At 35.7% G+C, this 17,509-nt stretch overlaps 1 protein-coding gene across 2 annotated transcripts in view; it reads right to left on the bottom strand.

Annotated features, from left to right (window-relative positions):
• Nucleotides 1-17,071, bottom strand: part of LOC121369231 — a 56,583-nt gene extending 39,512 nt beyond the window's left edge. For both annotated transcript variants that reach the window (XM_041494183.1, XM_041494184.1), the window contains exons 1-9: nucleotides 16,645-17,071; nucleotides 16,316-16,429; nucleotides 12,976-14,376; nucleotides 12,484-12,582; nucleotides 7,792-7,981; nucleotides 5,422-5,612; nucleotides 3,853-5,236; nucleotides 3,352-3,425; nucleotides 2,963-3,058 (exon numbers count right to left, since the gene is read on the bottom strand). In XM_041494183.1, the coding sequence (XP_041350117.1) occupies nucleotides 2,963-3,058; nucleotides 3,352-3,425; nucleotides 3,853-5,236; nucleotides 5,422-5,612; nucleotides 7,792-7,981; nucleotides 12,484-12,582; nucleotides 12,976-14,376; nucleotides 16,316-16,429; nucleotides 16,645-16,903 (3,808 nt within the window). In that variant the 5' untranslated portion in view covers nucleotides 16,904-17,071. The remainder of the gene's footprint in view (nucleotides 1-2,962; nucleotides 3,059-3,351; nucleotides 3,426-3,852; nucleotides 5,237-5,421; nucleotides 5,613-7,791; nucleotides 7,982-12,483; nucleotides 12,583-12,975; nucleotides 14,377-16,315; nucleotides 16,430-16,644) is intronic.
• Between the last annotated feature and the right edge of the window lie 438 nt (nucleotides 17,072-17,509).

Here is a 17,509-nt window from a genome sequence, read left to right as displayed (position 1 = left end):
TCACAACGAAGTTAAAATGTTCCATATTAATATGTCATATGTCCCTACATACATAGCCTAACTTCTATTAGATTTTATAGGCAGTGCAGGAAGGATGATATAGTATTGTGCCGTGCTCGCATCGGTCATACATATTTGACCTATTCATTTCTCTTGAAGATAGATCCTCCAACTCAGTGTGAGCACTGTCAGTGTCTTATGACGGTACGCCAAATTTTGGTGGAGTGTAAGCATCTCAAAGAAACTAGAACATATATATTTGGACAAAGAAATGTGATGGAATCCTTCCGATTCCATCCAGAACTTATATTACAGTTTCTACGTGATACTACCTTTTATTCTAAATTTTAATTGTATATCTATCTGTGACATTTGTATTTCTTGCACAGTTCTTTATATTGTGTTTGCATTTAAGCGTTGAATTTTTATATTGATGTTGATTATCATTTTATTTGTTCGCCTTTACCGTACTCAATAGCCGATGTATTTTTTGTACTGTATTAAACATCTATTCTATTCTATTCTATTAGATTTGACCCATGACCAACCAGTATCGGGGATCAAAATGAAAACATTCAGAATGGAAAATAACTGTTGCCATTTAGGTTCAGAAGACCAATATAGTACTATAATGATCTGAATATAAAAAAACCTACGGAATATTGAGTAATTATATTAATAATTTCAAATGTTCCTTAATTAATAAATTTGTTCTTAATTAATGCTTGTGACTTATGTATGGTTTTGTAAGATCCATATGTGAATTAAATTCTCTATGTCCGAGAATTTGTTGGGATATGATAACTCTGAATAACAAAAGTGTTAACACAATAAAAAATGGTATTTCTATACAAGGGAGATTGTGTCATGATTATGACTGCTACTATGAAGCACTGCCATGGTTTGTGTATAGGTGGAATGATAATCCCCAGAAGAGTATATGGTTCCTAATCTGCCTGCATAAGTACTGCCTCTCCCAAAACTGATTCAGCTAATTTAGACACACGCACACACACACACACACATACACACACACACACTCACACACATTCACACACACGCACACACATACATACATACACATATATACAAACACACACACACACACACACACACACACACACACACACACACACACTCACACACCATTTTCTGGACAATACATTGTTCCTGCACTGCTCAAAAGAGGACTGCCGCTACCAATCTTGGTTACTTAAAAAAACACAGTTAATAACGTTTTGAGATTTTATCATCATGGTAGTGCATACAATTGTATACATATAACGTCATTAACAATTTGAATTTAAAGTATTGTAAGCATGGGCCCATGTGCCCATAAAGGATTATCATATTTTAGTCCCCACTAGTGCCACCAATTGAGCAAAGCCAATAGTCGTCTAATCCGTGGTTCTTTGTAAAATATGTACAGTATTTTCACCACAAAGATTTTTTTTTGATAACATCAGACAGGAATTTAGTCAGTGATGCATTATATTAGAAAATAGCCTCTACCATAAACATTTTGAATCTGACTAACAAAACTGTCCACTGTAATCAAAATTGTGTCTTTGTCAAAAGGGTGTTTCAGGCAAAACCGTGATTGCTTCCTCCATCAACTATCAGGTGCTTACAATGAGCACCCCCTAAAGTATCTTGGGTGTTGTAATATGTAGACACCAAAATCTGGAGCAGAATAAATATTGCTCGACATATATGCAAAATAGCCATTGTTGTAAATATGTCTGCTTAGATGGAGATAAAGAACTGACTTTATATCTGCAGTAGTTATTTTATTCATACCTGGTGGGTTGGTCAATAGAAGGTAATGTATTATTGTCAATTATTATTGAATAACAGCATCAATATAGTGGCAACTGAAATTAACATTTCAATTAGATTCCTAGCAATAAAATTTGATTCATATATACAACAACAAATATCTTAGTACAGGAGTACAGTTGGTGTCCATGTTGATTTTTATTATCTATAATCCCCATCCACAAATGTGATATACATTTATATCATATTATGTCATTATCCATATACTTAATAATATATTTGGGAGGGGGGACTTCCGAAAAACATTCACAGGTTCATTCTCGCGTGTTGCCCATTGTTTATTACATTATTTGCCACAATACCTAGAATTATACTCGCCACTCGAAACGGAAGGGTTCTACTGTCATTAAACTCAGTGTCTATTAAATTTCTCTACATTCCCTGGATTTCTTTTAAAGAAACCTAGAAAAAGTAATAGTGCTGATCCTGTTGTTCACTGAGAGAGTTCTCTCAAACCAAAACCAAAATAACTGGTGTTGTCTCATCCTTAGCGTGACCGTGTCGACGGTGGCGTTTTGACCAACCCCGAACATGACATCCAATTAGCATTTATGGTTCATGGACGAAAGGTTGCCAATGCCTTTCAGTTCTGAACGAAAAAAAAAACGTAATACGTGATCAGAGCCATATCCCTGCACAGCACGGATTCGAATGGGCATGTGACAAAATAGTTTTTGATTCCATGAATCTCTAGCTAGTGTCTCGGCCATAGGACACCTACACCCGAGCAGATCCTATACCGAACAATACAAAGAAGACTGCCATTCCCAGGCTAGTTTACTAAATCGCAACTAGCACCGGACACAGCGATTTGAAATAAGTACAGTTGTGATGACATGTACCCATGAATCACTGTCACTAAATTAAACAGTTTACATAATGAATTAATTAATTGATATTTAACGACAACCAGCACAAAAATACACAAAAACTATTGAGCCTCAAACAAAGGTTAACAATTAATCATGTTGCTTAGCTTAGCGTTCTGTTAATCATGTCTTTACTGATTAAAGTTGCGGATCACTTTTTTCTTTTTGATATTATGGTTTCACTAAAACAATACAATAATTTACCAAAAATCAAATGGAAATACAAATTAATGAAAGTGTTTTCTCATACTCACTAGGCTTGAATGGGAAGACTACACCATTCCATGTTTCATTTACTGCTGCTTTAAATCTGATTTTCTCTTCTGTACTGCCTTTAGCAAAGAGCTGACCTGAACAACAATGCAAATAAAATATGTATTATGTGTATATATAGTGCATTGTTTCCTGCTAAACCTGCTGTCTCTTTTCTATATAACCGTTACACTTTTGTGTTTTAATTTATTAAAATAATACATGTTTAAAATATTTACAATATACTTTGAAAACGAAAAACATATTATAAACCAGTAAAATACAAACTTTCTACAATTCAGATGTTTAGTTATTTTAAATACAAAAAACAGCAAATATATAAAATGTAAATTACACTGCAGCCAGCAAAGAAAAACCAATGACCACTAACCTTCAACGTATATTCCTCGGTTTCTCTCAAAAATCAATTCTGTCCCTTCCTCTATCATTAGATGCTTATCTATGCTATAAACATATATAAAACGAAATATTAGTTTTTAAATAATATTATTTGTGTAATCAGAATTCATCTACATGATTATATACGTAATCAATACACAAAACACTGAAAGCGGCCATGACGGTATATATGTTAGTCAATGTCTAAAATCAGCCAATTTGTAAAATGACTTAAAAAATTCAGTCAATTTACAAAATGACTGAAAATTTATCTTATTTATTCGATAAATAGACTGGTAATGGTTTTAATCAAATATAATTAATCAAACAAACATAAATGTTTCAAAGCTGGACTTCAGCAAGACTTGCCCAAATAAGTAGGCACGGTGGAGCAGTTGGGAGCTAGGGAGCTAGCTATAATGGAAAGATGTTATACGTCCTTTTAAGACAGTTTAATTATCATTACTGAAGAAAAATCTGAAAATAAACTTACCCAATATAAAGTGAACGTTTGATCACAAACGGGGACTTTTGAGCTTGCATTGTTGACATGGAAGGAACTGCTCCTCCACTGGCGCCAGCGTACACGGGATCTTGAAAGCCAGAGAATGACAGGCTCTGTTGTAGTGTAGACTCATAAAAGGGGATGTAGTCAACAATACACTTGTCCATGTTCCTGTCAAATCCACAGATTCGATCCACAATTTGTTCCAGTCTGCCATGACCCCAGTAGTTATACCGTGCATTGATAGATAACAGACGGTGGAACACAGGGGTGTTCAGTTCACATTTGGCATTCGGGTTGTTGAAGGAGTTGTTTTGTACAACAATACCATAGACGGACGTTAGAAGGACATCATTAACAGTGTTATCACTGAACACATTTTTGGCAATGGAAATATTTGGGGAATTGCTGGTGTCTCCACTAACTTTCAGCAGTGTCTGAGCAGTGTTAGTTTTGAAAATGTTTACTGATAGGTTTACGTTTCTTGCATTTTGGAAAACAACAAGAGGATAGGAAGACGGCAGTGTGTTGTTGACAACCGTGTTGTTAGTGATAATAACTCTTCCATCTCTTCTATTGCCAGTGATGTGAAACACGGTTCCTTGATTTTTGTTAACTGTGTTATTAGTGATAATTACTGTTCCAGCCCTATTATAGGCAGTTATGTGAAACACGGTTCCTTGATTTGTGTTAACTGTGTTATTAGCTACAACAATATAGCTTTTTTCGTCGTCACTGGATGATGTTAATTTAACAACACTTATATCATTGTCAGTAAAATTGTTACTTAGTAAGCTGATACGTAAATGCCGAGTATACCTTAGGTCGATATCAATTACTTTGTTAGATAATCTCGACCATTTCCTCTTATGTTTTGTGAACATGGAATTACTGATTGTAACATCTGCCCAACGTCGGCCAGAATAACTGTAAACTGATACACCAAAATCCTTATTTTGGGTAAAGATGGACGACAAAACTTTGAAACGGACCTTAAGTTTTGAATCTATATACACACCACCACCATTATTTCTTGCTACTAAACATTGTGACAGTGTCACATTATGTGGTACAGATATATGCAGTCCATACATACCGTTGGCACTAAGATTACACATGTGCAGTATTACGTTCATTGTTCGGTCCTGGTCAGAAGTCATGAAATCAATTCCAGATTTACCATTATCCACAACACGCACACCAATAAAGTTATAAATTGGTGTGTCATTTTGGTTGCCATGTATAACCATGCCATGTTTTGAGGAATGCGAAGACGTGACATTAACAAATCTTGTCACGTTGCCGTCAATGGTGATGCCATCAGTTGTGTCATTAATTAAAAGATTGCTGATTTGTACGTCATTCAAAATATCTGGAAAAAAATATACAAGTGGGTAAATCGGTCTACATATAGTTTTACAATTTTGTTTGAACTTAACCATTCAATTTCAGATTAGTTTTATAAAGTGATAATATATTCTTTAACTCCACCTGCGTTACACAAATTCATAATATGCTCAATATGAATAATTTATTGGAAATTAAAGTAATTCATACCTGCGGGACTGGGTAAACGGTTTCTTGGGCATCTGATACCCACGTCTTCTCCGTGACTGCAACTGAAGCTCGGATGTACACAGTCATAAATACTAGATTCTCCTCCAGTGCACTCCACGTTTCCATAGTGAATAGGGCCTGTGCCTTGACCGTACCCCGCCGAGGGTTGTATCTCGATGTTGCCTCGAGGACTAAAGCAAACACAGAAGGAATGCAGTATTTCACACATTTACTATTATATGTAAGTAACAAAATAGTACATTCCCGATATATCAAACAATCAAATAAGAAATGACTGAAATGACCAATTGCATTTCCGATCTCCTGAATAAAATGTTATGCTTTTCTGATCTTGCTTTAAGTGTGTGCCTATTATTCTAAAAACTAAAATTAAGACTTACGATGAAATCTAAATAATAATGTAACTTATGGGAACTTTTCTCTTAAAAGGGAGATATTTTTTCGAGAAAATTGGTTATAATGACTTAGTGATTTTGCAATGATTGGTCACTTTGACTCTACTAATGTGATGATCGATTATAAAAGTCAATAATCGATTATGAGGGTAAATATTAACTGTAACTGTTCTTCCAGTTTAGATGATGGAATTGATGTACAACATGTTTGGCTTCGTGTTTGTTTCCATAAGTACACAGAGAAAAAATATTATTAAAGGTAAAATTAGTAAATTGCTTGGCTTATCCCGGTGAACATAACAAGAGATGAATGGTCCTTACAATTCAATTGTTCTAAACGATTGTGTAATCAAACGTTGATCGGTTGGTCCAAACCGATGATAACCAATGATCGTTTATGAATTTCAAACCGATTTCAAACACTATACTGTGTTAATATATTCATCAATAACACACAAAAACAATATAAACATTTTAAAGTGTGTAAAAGAAGTCATAGTTTACATGACAATTACGACTCTGTATATTAACATATTCAATAATGTATCTCGGCATGAGACGGGATCCAAAAGAAGTTATGACGAGTCGTGAGGATATTATATTGTATGTAGTCAGGATTCACAGTCAGGTGGTTTGCCTACAGACGAGTCGATCTTGACCATCATATGTGATTCCAACTGCATCATTAGGACAGCCACTTTATAGTGCTCCACAACTATCTGCAGCTTCCGTAAACAAAGGGACGCCTCGTTGCGAAAATGTGCATATAATAATATGTCACACAAGGAACTGAAAACATTTTATAGAAATATTGCTGAAATAATTTAGAGGGAGGATCCTTTAGTACTTGAAAACGGCATGGCAGTAGCTAACAAATCAAACCAGTATTTTATCAAACGCAAAGCACATGTCATAATGTATTAATAAATATTTGTATTTTTAGGGTAAATATATTAAATTAATTTTCATCAAATCCTATAGATCCTACACAATATTTTGGTCATCACAGGTACATTGCCTAAAATTCATCCTACACTTTACTGCAGTTTTGGGCGATCGATTCTGAGTTGGTTAATGGGTGGTCTTGCAGGTGATTATAAAATAGATTGTTCAGTTAAAATCAAGGGTTTGATTCTACTATCACCCCACGCTGTCTTATTTCGAAACCTGCTACATAATGTGCAGTTTCCATAATCTTGAAACATGATGTTTCATTTGATGCAATCAGTTTCATATGTCATACACAGCTGTTTAATACATTTAAGCATGTCTTTCACATATCATATATAGTAGTCTGATATACTTAATCAGCTTTCATACAAACCGAATCAAAGTGGCCTAGTGTATGCACATCATTTAATAAACATAGGGAAAGAGTAGAATTTTAGAGGAAAAAATTAAAAGACAGGTGTAGATAATAAAAAGACATAATCATACAGAAAGAGAAAAAAACACCAAAAACCCCACCAACAACAACAACAAAACCTGAACGGAAACAGATAGGTAAGAGTATTGGCTGTATTAGTTGTATACTCATACAAATAGTTTAACAATTTGGTAATGTGCTCAAAAGAAAACTCATGACTTTCAAAACAAAATTTAATTGAAGCATCATTAAGTAAGAGGATATTTCGAGTCTAAAAATTAATTGGGTAACAGTCGTGGAACTGAATCTAGTTTGTATTTTAAGGTACAATGCAGGAGTGCTAAATTGCTCAGAATACATTTTAAAACCAACAGAAAGAAAATGCATATATGGATATATATCTTAATCATCCATGCCAGTAAACAGATATGCAAATACAAACACGTCATGGTATCACTTAATTTAAGATACAAAAATACTGTTGAAGTAAAGATGTGCATTGCAAATGGAATAAAGACTAGGTAGCAAAGAAACAAATATACTCTGACATATATCATCTCTCTCCGTACTACACAAATCAAAACTTACTTAAATCCCAACATTCGACACACGACCATCGCATCGTCGTTATCAAAGCCGTCATCACACACGGTTCCCCAGACGCCATCCACCAGAATCTCAACACGTCCTTCCCTGGATGGAATTTCGGTTTGTGTCTCATTCTGTGTTTGTGAATTGATTAACCGGATCCTAGATGAATCACTTGATGACGGTAAATCTGAGAAACGAGTCAAAAGCAACATCACGATGTTGGATCGACACCGGATATTGGTATTGGCATAGTGATACACCTTGCTGCATATCTTGATATGGTACCACGACTGAATTACATAAATACAATTGTCTTAACATATAACTTAAAAGTTATAACTGATAATTAAGACATATTAGAATCTTTTTTTGCACTGTGTAGAGATACGGCTCTGATCACATATTATGGTTGGTTTTATCATTCAGATTTAAGACTTTTATCAAACAAATATATGCCAAACAGTTAATTTTGAGTAAACAATTTAAACATGTTTCGAGCTTGTAAAAATAACTGCTCGTCTTATGCACCACCGCAATTTGCCGTACAGGTGAAACTTAAATATTTAATGAAAGAAATGCTTTATTATGCTAATATATTCTACAATATTAAAGTTCTATGAATTTGAATAAGGATAAGTGACCCCTAACAGTAACAGATTAATAAAAGAAAAAACTGATAATTATGTTGTCTAGTTGTGGTAGCAGATTTGTCACTCCGATCAAATTTCGAGTCTATTTTTTCCTATCCGCAAATCAGAAATATATCTTAGCATTCAGCAACTCAACATAACATAATGTAATATCTTTTTAGATCACATACTTTAAGAATTTGATAACTATAAATTAGACATAAATTAATCACGTCACGACACTACGTTTATTGATTACGTACTATGGCGGAAATCCAGAATTGATGTATGTGCATTTATAGTTATCAAGGGGCGGGACGTAGCCCAGTGGTAAAGCGCTCGCTTGATGCGAGGTCGGTTTGGGATCGATCCCCGTCGGTGGCCCCATTGGGCTATTTCTCGTTCCAACCAGTGCACCACGACTGGTATATTAAAGGCCGTGGTATGTGCTATCCTTTCTGTGGGATGGTGTATATAAAAGATCCCTTGCTAATAATGGAAAAATGTAGCGGGTTTCCTCTCTATGACTGTGTCAAAATGACCATATGTTTGACATTCAATAGCCGATGAGTAATAAATCAATGTGCTTTAGTGGCGTCGTTAAACAAAGAAAAAAATATATAGTTATCAAACAAAAAACCCATTTCAATAGCAACTTTACGTTGATAAGCGTTCTAAAAACACCAATACGCCATGCACTACTTTATTTCAATGTAAGGATATCCAAAATATTATTCCCATTCAAAAAGACACCACATCATGCACATATTCATATGTCAGTTAAATATCCAGCAATGACTGACTGAAATTATAGCTTCGAATACAATTTACAAAATCACATTGTATTTAGCTTAAATGTATATGATACAATATCGTCAACATCGTATATTACGAATGAAAAGGTATTATGGTCGCAAGAGGCTCATATAATACAATTGTTATTCCTAATATATACTCTTCAAAAAAAGTAGGGGAACCTGAAATATTAATGTTAATATCAACTATTAGACCGAACATACGTTTTGACCATCCTAGTAAAAAAACGTTCAGGTCTGTTTATCAACACACCGAAACACATTCCATAGTTTGCACGTGCATCACGCAGTTGCCCCGTACACGTGCGTGGAGTGCCATTCTCGATTTTGACAATTTCCAGGAAGGTCGATTAATCATTGTGGAACATTATTTCTGTCAATCTTTTTCATTCCGTTCATCATACAGTTGTTATTGTTTTGTTTTTAGTCATTTTTATTGTTTGAATTTGCGATGCGGCGTATGCAACGTGATGAGCGTCTACGGGTTATTGGCATGTTGCAAACAGGCAGAAGTCAGCGTGAAGTGGCCAACACCTTCAATGTTTCGAAGTCAGTGATTAGAAGACTATGGATCAGGTACAACCAAACACAAACTGTTGACGATCGACCCCGTTCAGGTCATCCCAGGACAACGACAGGAACTACAGGATCGATTCATCTGTAACCAGGCTCTAAGAAATCGAGCTCAAACGGCAAATCAAATTGTTGCAAACCTCCACCAGGCGACTGGTGTCCGAGTTACGGGTCAGACGATTAGAAATCGTGTTCGTGCTCGACGGCCCCGGGTTGTGCCTACCTTGACAAATCGTCGTATTGCACACAAACGTGAATGGTGTAGGGAGCGTCAGAACTGGGGTATTCGTCGCTGGTCACGTGTCATGTTTTCAGTTGAGTCCCTATTCACTTTGGACTTCCTGACAGGCGTGGTCGGGTCTCGCAACAACGAAATGAACCGCACGCCAACGTCACAATGCGATTTCATTACATATTTGGCGGTGGATCATATATGTTGTGGGGTGGTATCACTATGACTGACAGAACCCCCCTCAATATTGTGCAAGGAAGGGTCACTTGGCAGTACTACCGGGACAACATACTGACACTCTTTGTCGTCCCGTTTGCTAGGCGTGTGGGTCGATGTTTTGTTTTTCAGTACGACAATGCCCATGCTCACCGTGCATGAATCGTCAATGCTCACCTCCAGCAGCACAACATCTATCCATGGTCAGCAATGAGCCCAGACCTTTCCCCCATTGAATATGTTTGGGACATGATAGGAAGACGTGTGCGTCAACGTCAAAGACCACGTTAGCGGAACTTAGTCAGGCACTGCAAGAGGAGTGGAACAGACTCCCTCAACTGGCCATTGGGAGACTGAATGAATGTCTGACACATCGTGGCGGTATCACCCACTACCGATAAAAAACCGTCAACTTTCAAATTTCACTTCTGACCCTAATCGTCCTTCAAGATCATTGTTGGTCTACTGTAATACTGAATTACCGATTGTAATGTTTGCCCATTTAATTCACTATTATCATATAACCATTCCCCACAGCTAATGTACCTAACAATTTTGGCAATTGTAAATTCTTATTAGAGTTCGTCTACTTTTTTAGAAGAGTATATAATACCGACGATACCGAAACATAATCTGGTAATAACATTATAAGACACTATCATATGCGGACATGCCGGATGCAAAAAGTACACCCTCGAGGTGAACATTTTGACATGGGAGAGGTCATAATGAACATATTCGCTGATTGTTGATTGTCAGTTTATGTTCCATCGGAACACAAATACTCATCTTCCTCCAGAGCAACACTTTCATCACTCAAGTAAAGATGAAGTTCTACCTGGTCACGATTGACGTCATCATCTTCGGTCTCTTGTAAACCATAATTGTCATCCTTGTCAATGTTTGATTTGGAAAACAAATGTTTTTCCCTAATGGCTGCAGCCACTCTCGTAGCAATGGCTACATAGAAATGAACAAAACAGACCAACTTTGGTACAGTTACCTGATCGCTCATAAACAATGTTTCAGTTGCGTGAAATACAATTTTATATTTTTCAGTTCCAGGAGGCTGGCATGTAAGAGCTGAATGCAGATGACATTAACCAATTCTATGCATATTTCTTCCTCTGTGACAACAATGGTACTCGAATTAGTATCAACACCAAGTTCGTTTAGAAGATGATTTAGGAGGCAATTAATATAATACCGGCTTCGGTGGCGTCGTGGTTAGGTCATCGGACTACAGGCTTGTTAAGTACAGGGTTCGCAGCCCGGTACCGGCGCCAACCCAGAGCGAGTTCTCAAGGGACCTTCTTCTTTCTCATTAACCACTAACAACTAATCCACTGTCCTGGACAGACAGCTCAGATAGCTGATGTGTGTGTGTAGGACAGCGTGCTTGAACTTTAATTGGATATAAGCACGAAAATAAGTTGAAATGAAAATGAAATGAAAATATAATAATGCATAGATATGAAGGTTATGTTATTTGATGCTGTCTCAGTGGGCACAATCACAAACTGTTCATGTACGACAGTTAGCAATTTGATTGCAGCTGTTAAAGTTTGTTTTGTTTAATGACACCACTAGACCACATTGGTTTATTAATCATTGGTTATTGGATGTTACACATTTGGCAATTTTTACATATACTCTTAAAGAGAAAACAAGCTATATTTTCCATTAGTAGCTAGAGATCTTTTATATGCATCAACCCACAGACAGAATAGCACATATTACGGCCTTTAATATATACCAGTCGTGGTGCACTGACTGGAACGAGATACTGATGTCGGTGAGAAAAAGGGGTTCTTAACTGATTTGTATTGTTTTATAGCTCATGAATTCATTCATTGACAAGACTGCGCATTGACTTGACCCAATCCAATATGCATTCAACGAGTTCACTATCACGTTTATTCCCTTTTAATGGGATATAAGGATTGCTATTTTTGAAATAATAATTTCCCTTACTTTCTACGAAACATTTCAGGTGACGCCTATGATTTTGTGTATATTCAATAGTTTCATGTCTGACTTATTCTGTAGCCTCTTGTCTGCACAAAAGGAGGATATAACAACATTTTATCTCTGTAGTTACTGGATCCATTTAAATATATTTAATGTAAATAAATCCAATTTATATAATGTCCTTACCTTGTCTTGTAATAGGACCTTAAACTTAATGTGTATATCAAACTAGAATAACAACACAGGTACTTACATATGTGACCATTCAGAAATATGCCTTTCCATTTTTCTGTAGGTATTTCTGGAATTACTTGAACAGGAGAAGAATATGTTCCACTGACGTTTAGTTTACCTGCGAAAACACAACCATTACATATTATTGGCATATGACATTTTCATGAAAATTGTGGTTTATAATTTTGTTCACTTTTGAAAACATTTTGAGTTCCGTAAGGACACACACACACATACACACATATGCTTATAAAATATGTTATAGGTATAGTATAATGAAAGCCACAGCAATGGCTGGTAATCATATATGTTTACAAGTAATATCACAATAGTAAAACAGTAACACATTGGGTCATTGACAAATTACCCGATGAAATAAAAAAGTGAACTGTGTCTGATATGTATGGATGATATTATAATCATTACAATCACAGTTGCTTTGTTGGTCATTACTGTAAAGCTATTATTTAAATTAATAAATAGAGGCAAATCACTGTACACTATATCCTACCTTGAACTGTCATTTTCAAACCCTTTTGAAAAAGTAATTTAACACCAGCTTCTATAGTAAGACTCTCTTGTTTGGGCACCACGATGTTAGACACAACTCTGTACGGACTGTTCTTTGCTGTCAAAACCACGTGGCCACCCACAGATCCTCCAATCGTTCCGTCTGGTGACAGGAATGTCGAAATAGGGTATATAGGGCTGGACAGATTTCTGAACTCGTAAAATGGAATGATCGATATGGTTGGCAGATCAGGAGAATATGAAGAATCATAGATCATTCGTCGAATAGCTTTAACATCGGTTGTATCCCAGAAATTGTAGCTGGCATTTATCAACTGAGTGCCGTATCCAGACTTCTCAAAACTGATTACATAGGTAGTGGTAATATTTTCAAATATGTTTTCTCTTAACAGAATGTCTGGTGTGTTAAGAATAATATTACCATTATGAAGAATATTGCGTTCAAACAACATCTGTGTTACAAGATCTACTGTCGATGAAAACTCCATTCTTCCAGCAATAGTGTTATTTTGAACCAATATTTTGGCATTGGGACTGTTTTGAACTTGCACTGACACTGCCTTATTGGTGTTATTGAAGGTGTTCTGCGATACATTGAAGACTTCACATTTTCCTCTGAAATTCAAACACCAACCAGTTTTGGGCTGAGTGAAAGTGTTTCCTTTGAAGGTAATATTCCAAAGTGCACTGTATGTCTGGATGTCGAACATCGGATTGTACCCATTTCCATATATGTAATTGTTGTTCACGACAAGGCTGTGCTTCTGTCCTGAATTTTGAGTTGCTAACACCAAAACATTTTGATACTCTTTGACTTCAATGTTGCATTTATTTATCACAATTGTTTCAAGGTTTTGATTTTTTGAGTTGGTACTGCTTCTAAAGTAAATGTTAAATGCTTGATAGTTAGTAGTTACATTTGATACTTGGATGTCGACTTTGGGTGAGAGTGCATTTAGATAAATTCCAGAATTTGAAGTTATTGAGCTATGATCTATAGTTAGACTAACATAGCTGTAATACGAATCAAAATTCCACACCCAGCCATTGCTGTTGGAATAGTTTGAAGACAACATGGTCACGTTAATATCACCGATATTGCCAGAAGCAACGTTCACATATAGTGAGTTGCCTGATGTTGTTTTACTCGTGACGTTAGTAAGCAGTAGCACCATTTTCTTCGAGGTTTTAACATCAACAGTGACGCGATTGTTCGTCGTTGAGTTGGCTACTTGCAGCGTGTGTTGGTTCAACAGGTTAATGTACAGAGCGTTGTCACAGTACAGTCCAACTGATCTGATTGATGTGGAGCCTGTCTGGTTGACAAAGAGACGCAGACAAGTACTGGCGCCCATTATCTGAACATGTTTGATGGTCATGTCTGCAAAAAACAAATACACACACCCAAAAATGTATAAAGTAACTAAGCAATATATTCATATCATGTATTAAAGGTCAAATGGCATGTTAAAATAGTTACATAATAAAACGCAAATATTATACACTCAGTTACACAGTGTAACATATACATACATACATACATACATACATACATACATACATACATATACACATGCATGCATACATACATTCATGCATACATACATACACATGCACGAAGGAAGGAAGGAAATGTTTTATTTAACGACGCACTCAACACATTTTATTTACGGTTATATTATGACGTCATACATACATACATACATATACATAGTGTAGTGTGTGAAGTAGCTGACATAGTAAAAACGTACTCAGTGAGCCAGATCTGAGAACTAGTTGCAAGCGATTCCCAAATACCAGTTAATAAAACGTTTTATTTGCATAAACGGAAGATAGTCATATTGTCCAAAGCCCTGCAAATTAAAAAGAATCTTGCTGCCAAACTGACTGTGCCTTAGTTTGCATATTAGTAATTGGTCATTATACAAAACTTCGACTCCTCATAGTTTTATGTTTTTGTCACAAAAACATGAAACTGTTCACACTTATTTATTTTGAATGTGTTCTGTCGAGTTATATACACTGTTTAAGTTTGCCTTGTTGCTGCCCCGCCTTTTGGTCTTGATGCCCTCAACAAATCTCAATCGGTCCAATAACCGTGCCATCTTATTTGCCAAATTCGAGGCATGGTAAAGTAACCATATATTCAAATTAACAACTAAGATCGTCCTCCCTTGCTCATGAAAATGTCAAGCCAGGGTAAATTGTATAAATGTGTAAGAATATGTTGTCAAAAAGATCTTTAAAATGTAAAACAAATACCTAAAACATTTTGCCATCCTCCAATGTACATCATTCGTTACTGATGATATTCATGAACAGACGAAAATAGAGAAGAAAAAGTGATATTCCACTGAGCTTCACAGAACAGATAACCTATACAATTGCATTTCAATTTATTAAAAGTAGGCTTGTTTGAAACTCCATAGCCGGTGTGCGTGTTTGTGTTAACTTTCGTTAAACATTCATTCATTAAATGTAGGCCAGGAGATGATTATATCTATAAATTGGCAACGTTCACAGAAAACAATATGCATATTCAGTTTACTTAAACAATGTGAGTAGATTGCTTTTATTATTGCGGCCCCTGCGCGTGCTGTAACCTCACCGTGGTGCAGTGGTGTAACATTCTCTTCAAGAATGGCCAATACAGCACAAATTGAAATATTGAGTAAAAGTCAGTATCTATCTCTGATATTTGTATTTTTGCACAGTTCTTTACACTGTTTTTATTTAAATCTTGAATTTTTATATTGATGTTTATCATCACCTTATTTGTTTGCATTACCATAGTTTGACACCCAATAGCCATTGTATTTTTCGTGCTGGGGTGTCGTTAAACATTCATTCATTCATTCTTTCATTTATTATTGCGGATTGGATTCAGTATATTTATGTTTTCTTGTTTTAATTTGTTCAACAACATTGTTCAACAAATAGACCTGGCCTTTTGCACCCCTCTGTCTGAATGCATGTCACTCAAAAACGAAAGCCTAACGTAGAGAAGAAAATGAAGCAAAGTGAGAAAATTATAAAATATAGAAAATGAGTATTCGTCCATCTTAGTATAAATGGTATTTGGAAGCAGACTCCAATATACAGAGGATAATACGTTATTACAATAAAATTACTATTTTTGTCATACATCCATAAAAATAAAGTGACCTGAAGCTCAAAACAAAAATACATATATTCATTTCATATGACAATTACATTTTTTGTTTCTTAAAGCAAATACTGTTTTATCTGTTTTAATTAATACACTAATTTTATTCAAAACACTATTTAAGACACTGGCAAGCATGCTTGTAATCCATTACCTTCACCTGGATTCGTACTGCTAGTATAGTTGTAAAGAACACCTTTCCACTTCCCACTTTCATAATTTGATAATTCTACATCTCTTTCCATTCCACCTTCAAAGTTTAGGGTACCTGAAACGTAATTCTGTATTTATTCAAACAGCATGAAAAATAAACTGTATGCCGAAAATGGTAAAATAAATGTTTAGATTCCATATACCGTATATTAAAGCAAATATATTATGCAGTAACTAGTTGAAATTAAAAAATAGCTGATGATTATAATCCCACCATTTTGACATGAACAGGATACAACGTGTTTCGAATTTGAAAATAAAAAGAATTACCTTTAACAAAGATTCCTCTGTTTTTCTGGAACTGTAATGTTGTGTTGGCGTTGATGGTCAGCGTGATGCCTGCTGGCACCAGGATCGTCCTCGTAATAACAAATAGTTTGTCAGCATCCATCACCACATCTGAATCCAATACACCACCAACGTCGGCCAAATCTTCAGAGGTGAAGTCTCTGCCACTTTGGGTACCAGCTGTTACAGACAGATTGCTGGTCAGAAAGATGGGTTCAAGCCAGAATTCTGCTTTGTCCATATTACAGAAAAAGTCACAAATCCGCAAACGTATTGCGTGCAAATCGAGGAGTCCCCAATAATTACCACTGGCATTTATTGGTGAATGTTCAACAAAAGCCAAATCAGTTGTTAGTTCGTAGACTGATTCAGGATTAGCAAATACATTTTGGTTGATGACAGTTTTAGAGCTTGTACAAACAAAGTCGATTCCTTTGAAGAACAGTTAATAAATCTATTTCTAGCAATTACTCCTCCATCGTGTTTCAGGCGGAGAGCAAAACTACCTGTAATAAAGGTAAAACTGTTGTCCAAAACATCAACTACCTCCTTACTGTTAGCATTGCCTTTTGGTGTGGTGATGTCCAGGGCATTAGCACAATTAGTGAACTTACTTTTAACAACTTTTATGTCATGATTAACTGACTGCATGGATATTTTACAAGTATCGCCTATAAAGGTGTCATTTTGAAATATCAATGACACTTCGTTGTTATTATTAGATGATATATAAATGTCCGATCCGTCGTTTCCATTATTCTCAAAATACGAATTGTTTACTTCTATTTTTGACTTGTTGTATACCGAATATGATCTGATGTTGATGAAGATTCCATAGTGAGCATTT

The sequence above is a fragment of the Gigantopelta aegis genome, chromosome 3 (assembly GCF_016097555.1).
Source record: "Gigantopelta aegis isolate Gae_Host chromosome 3, Gae_host_genome, whole genome shotgun sequence".
Lineage (NCBI taxonomy): Eukaryota > Metazoa > Mollusca > Gastropoda > Neomphalida > Peltospiridae > Gigantopelta > Gigantopelta aegis.
The sequence above is the reverse complement of the archived record's forward strand: the minus strand, read 5'-3'. Positions and strand labels throughout refer to the sequence as shown.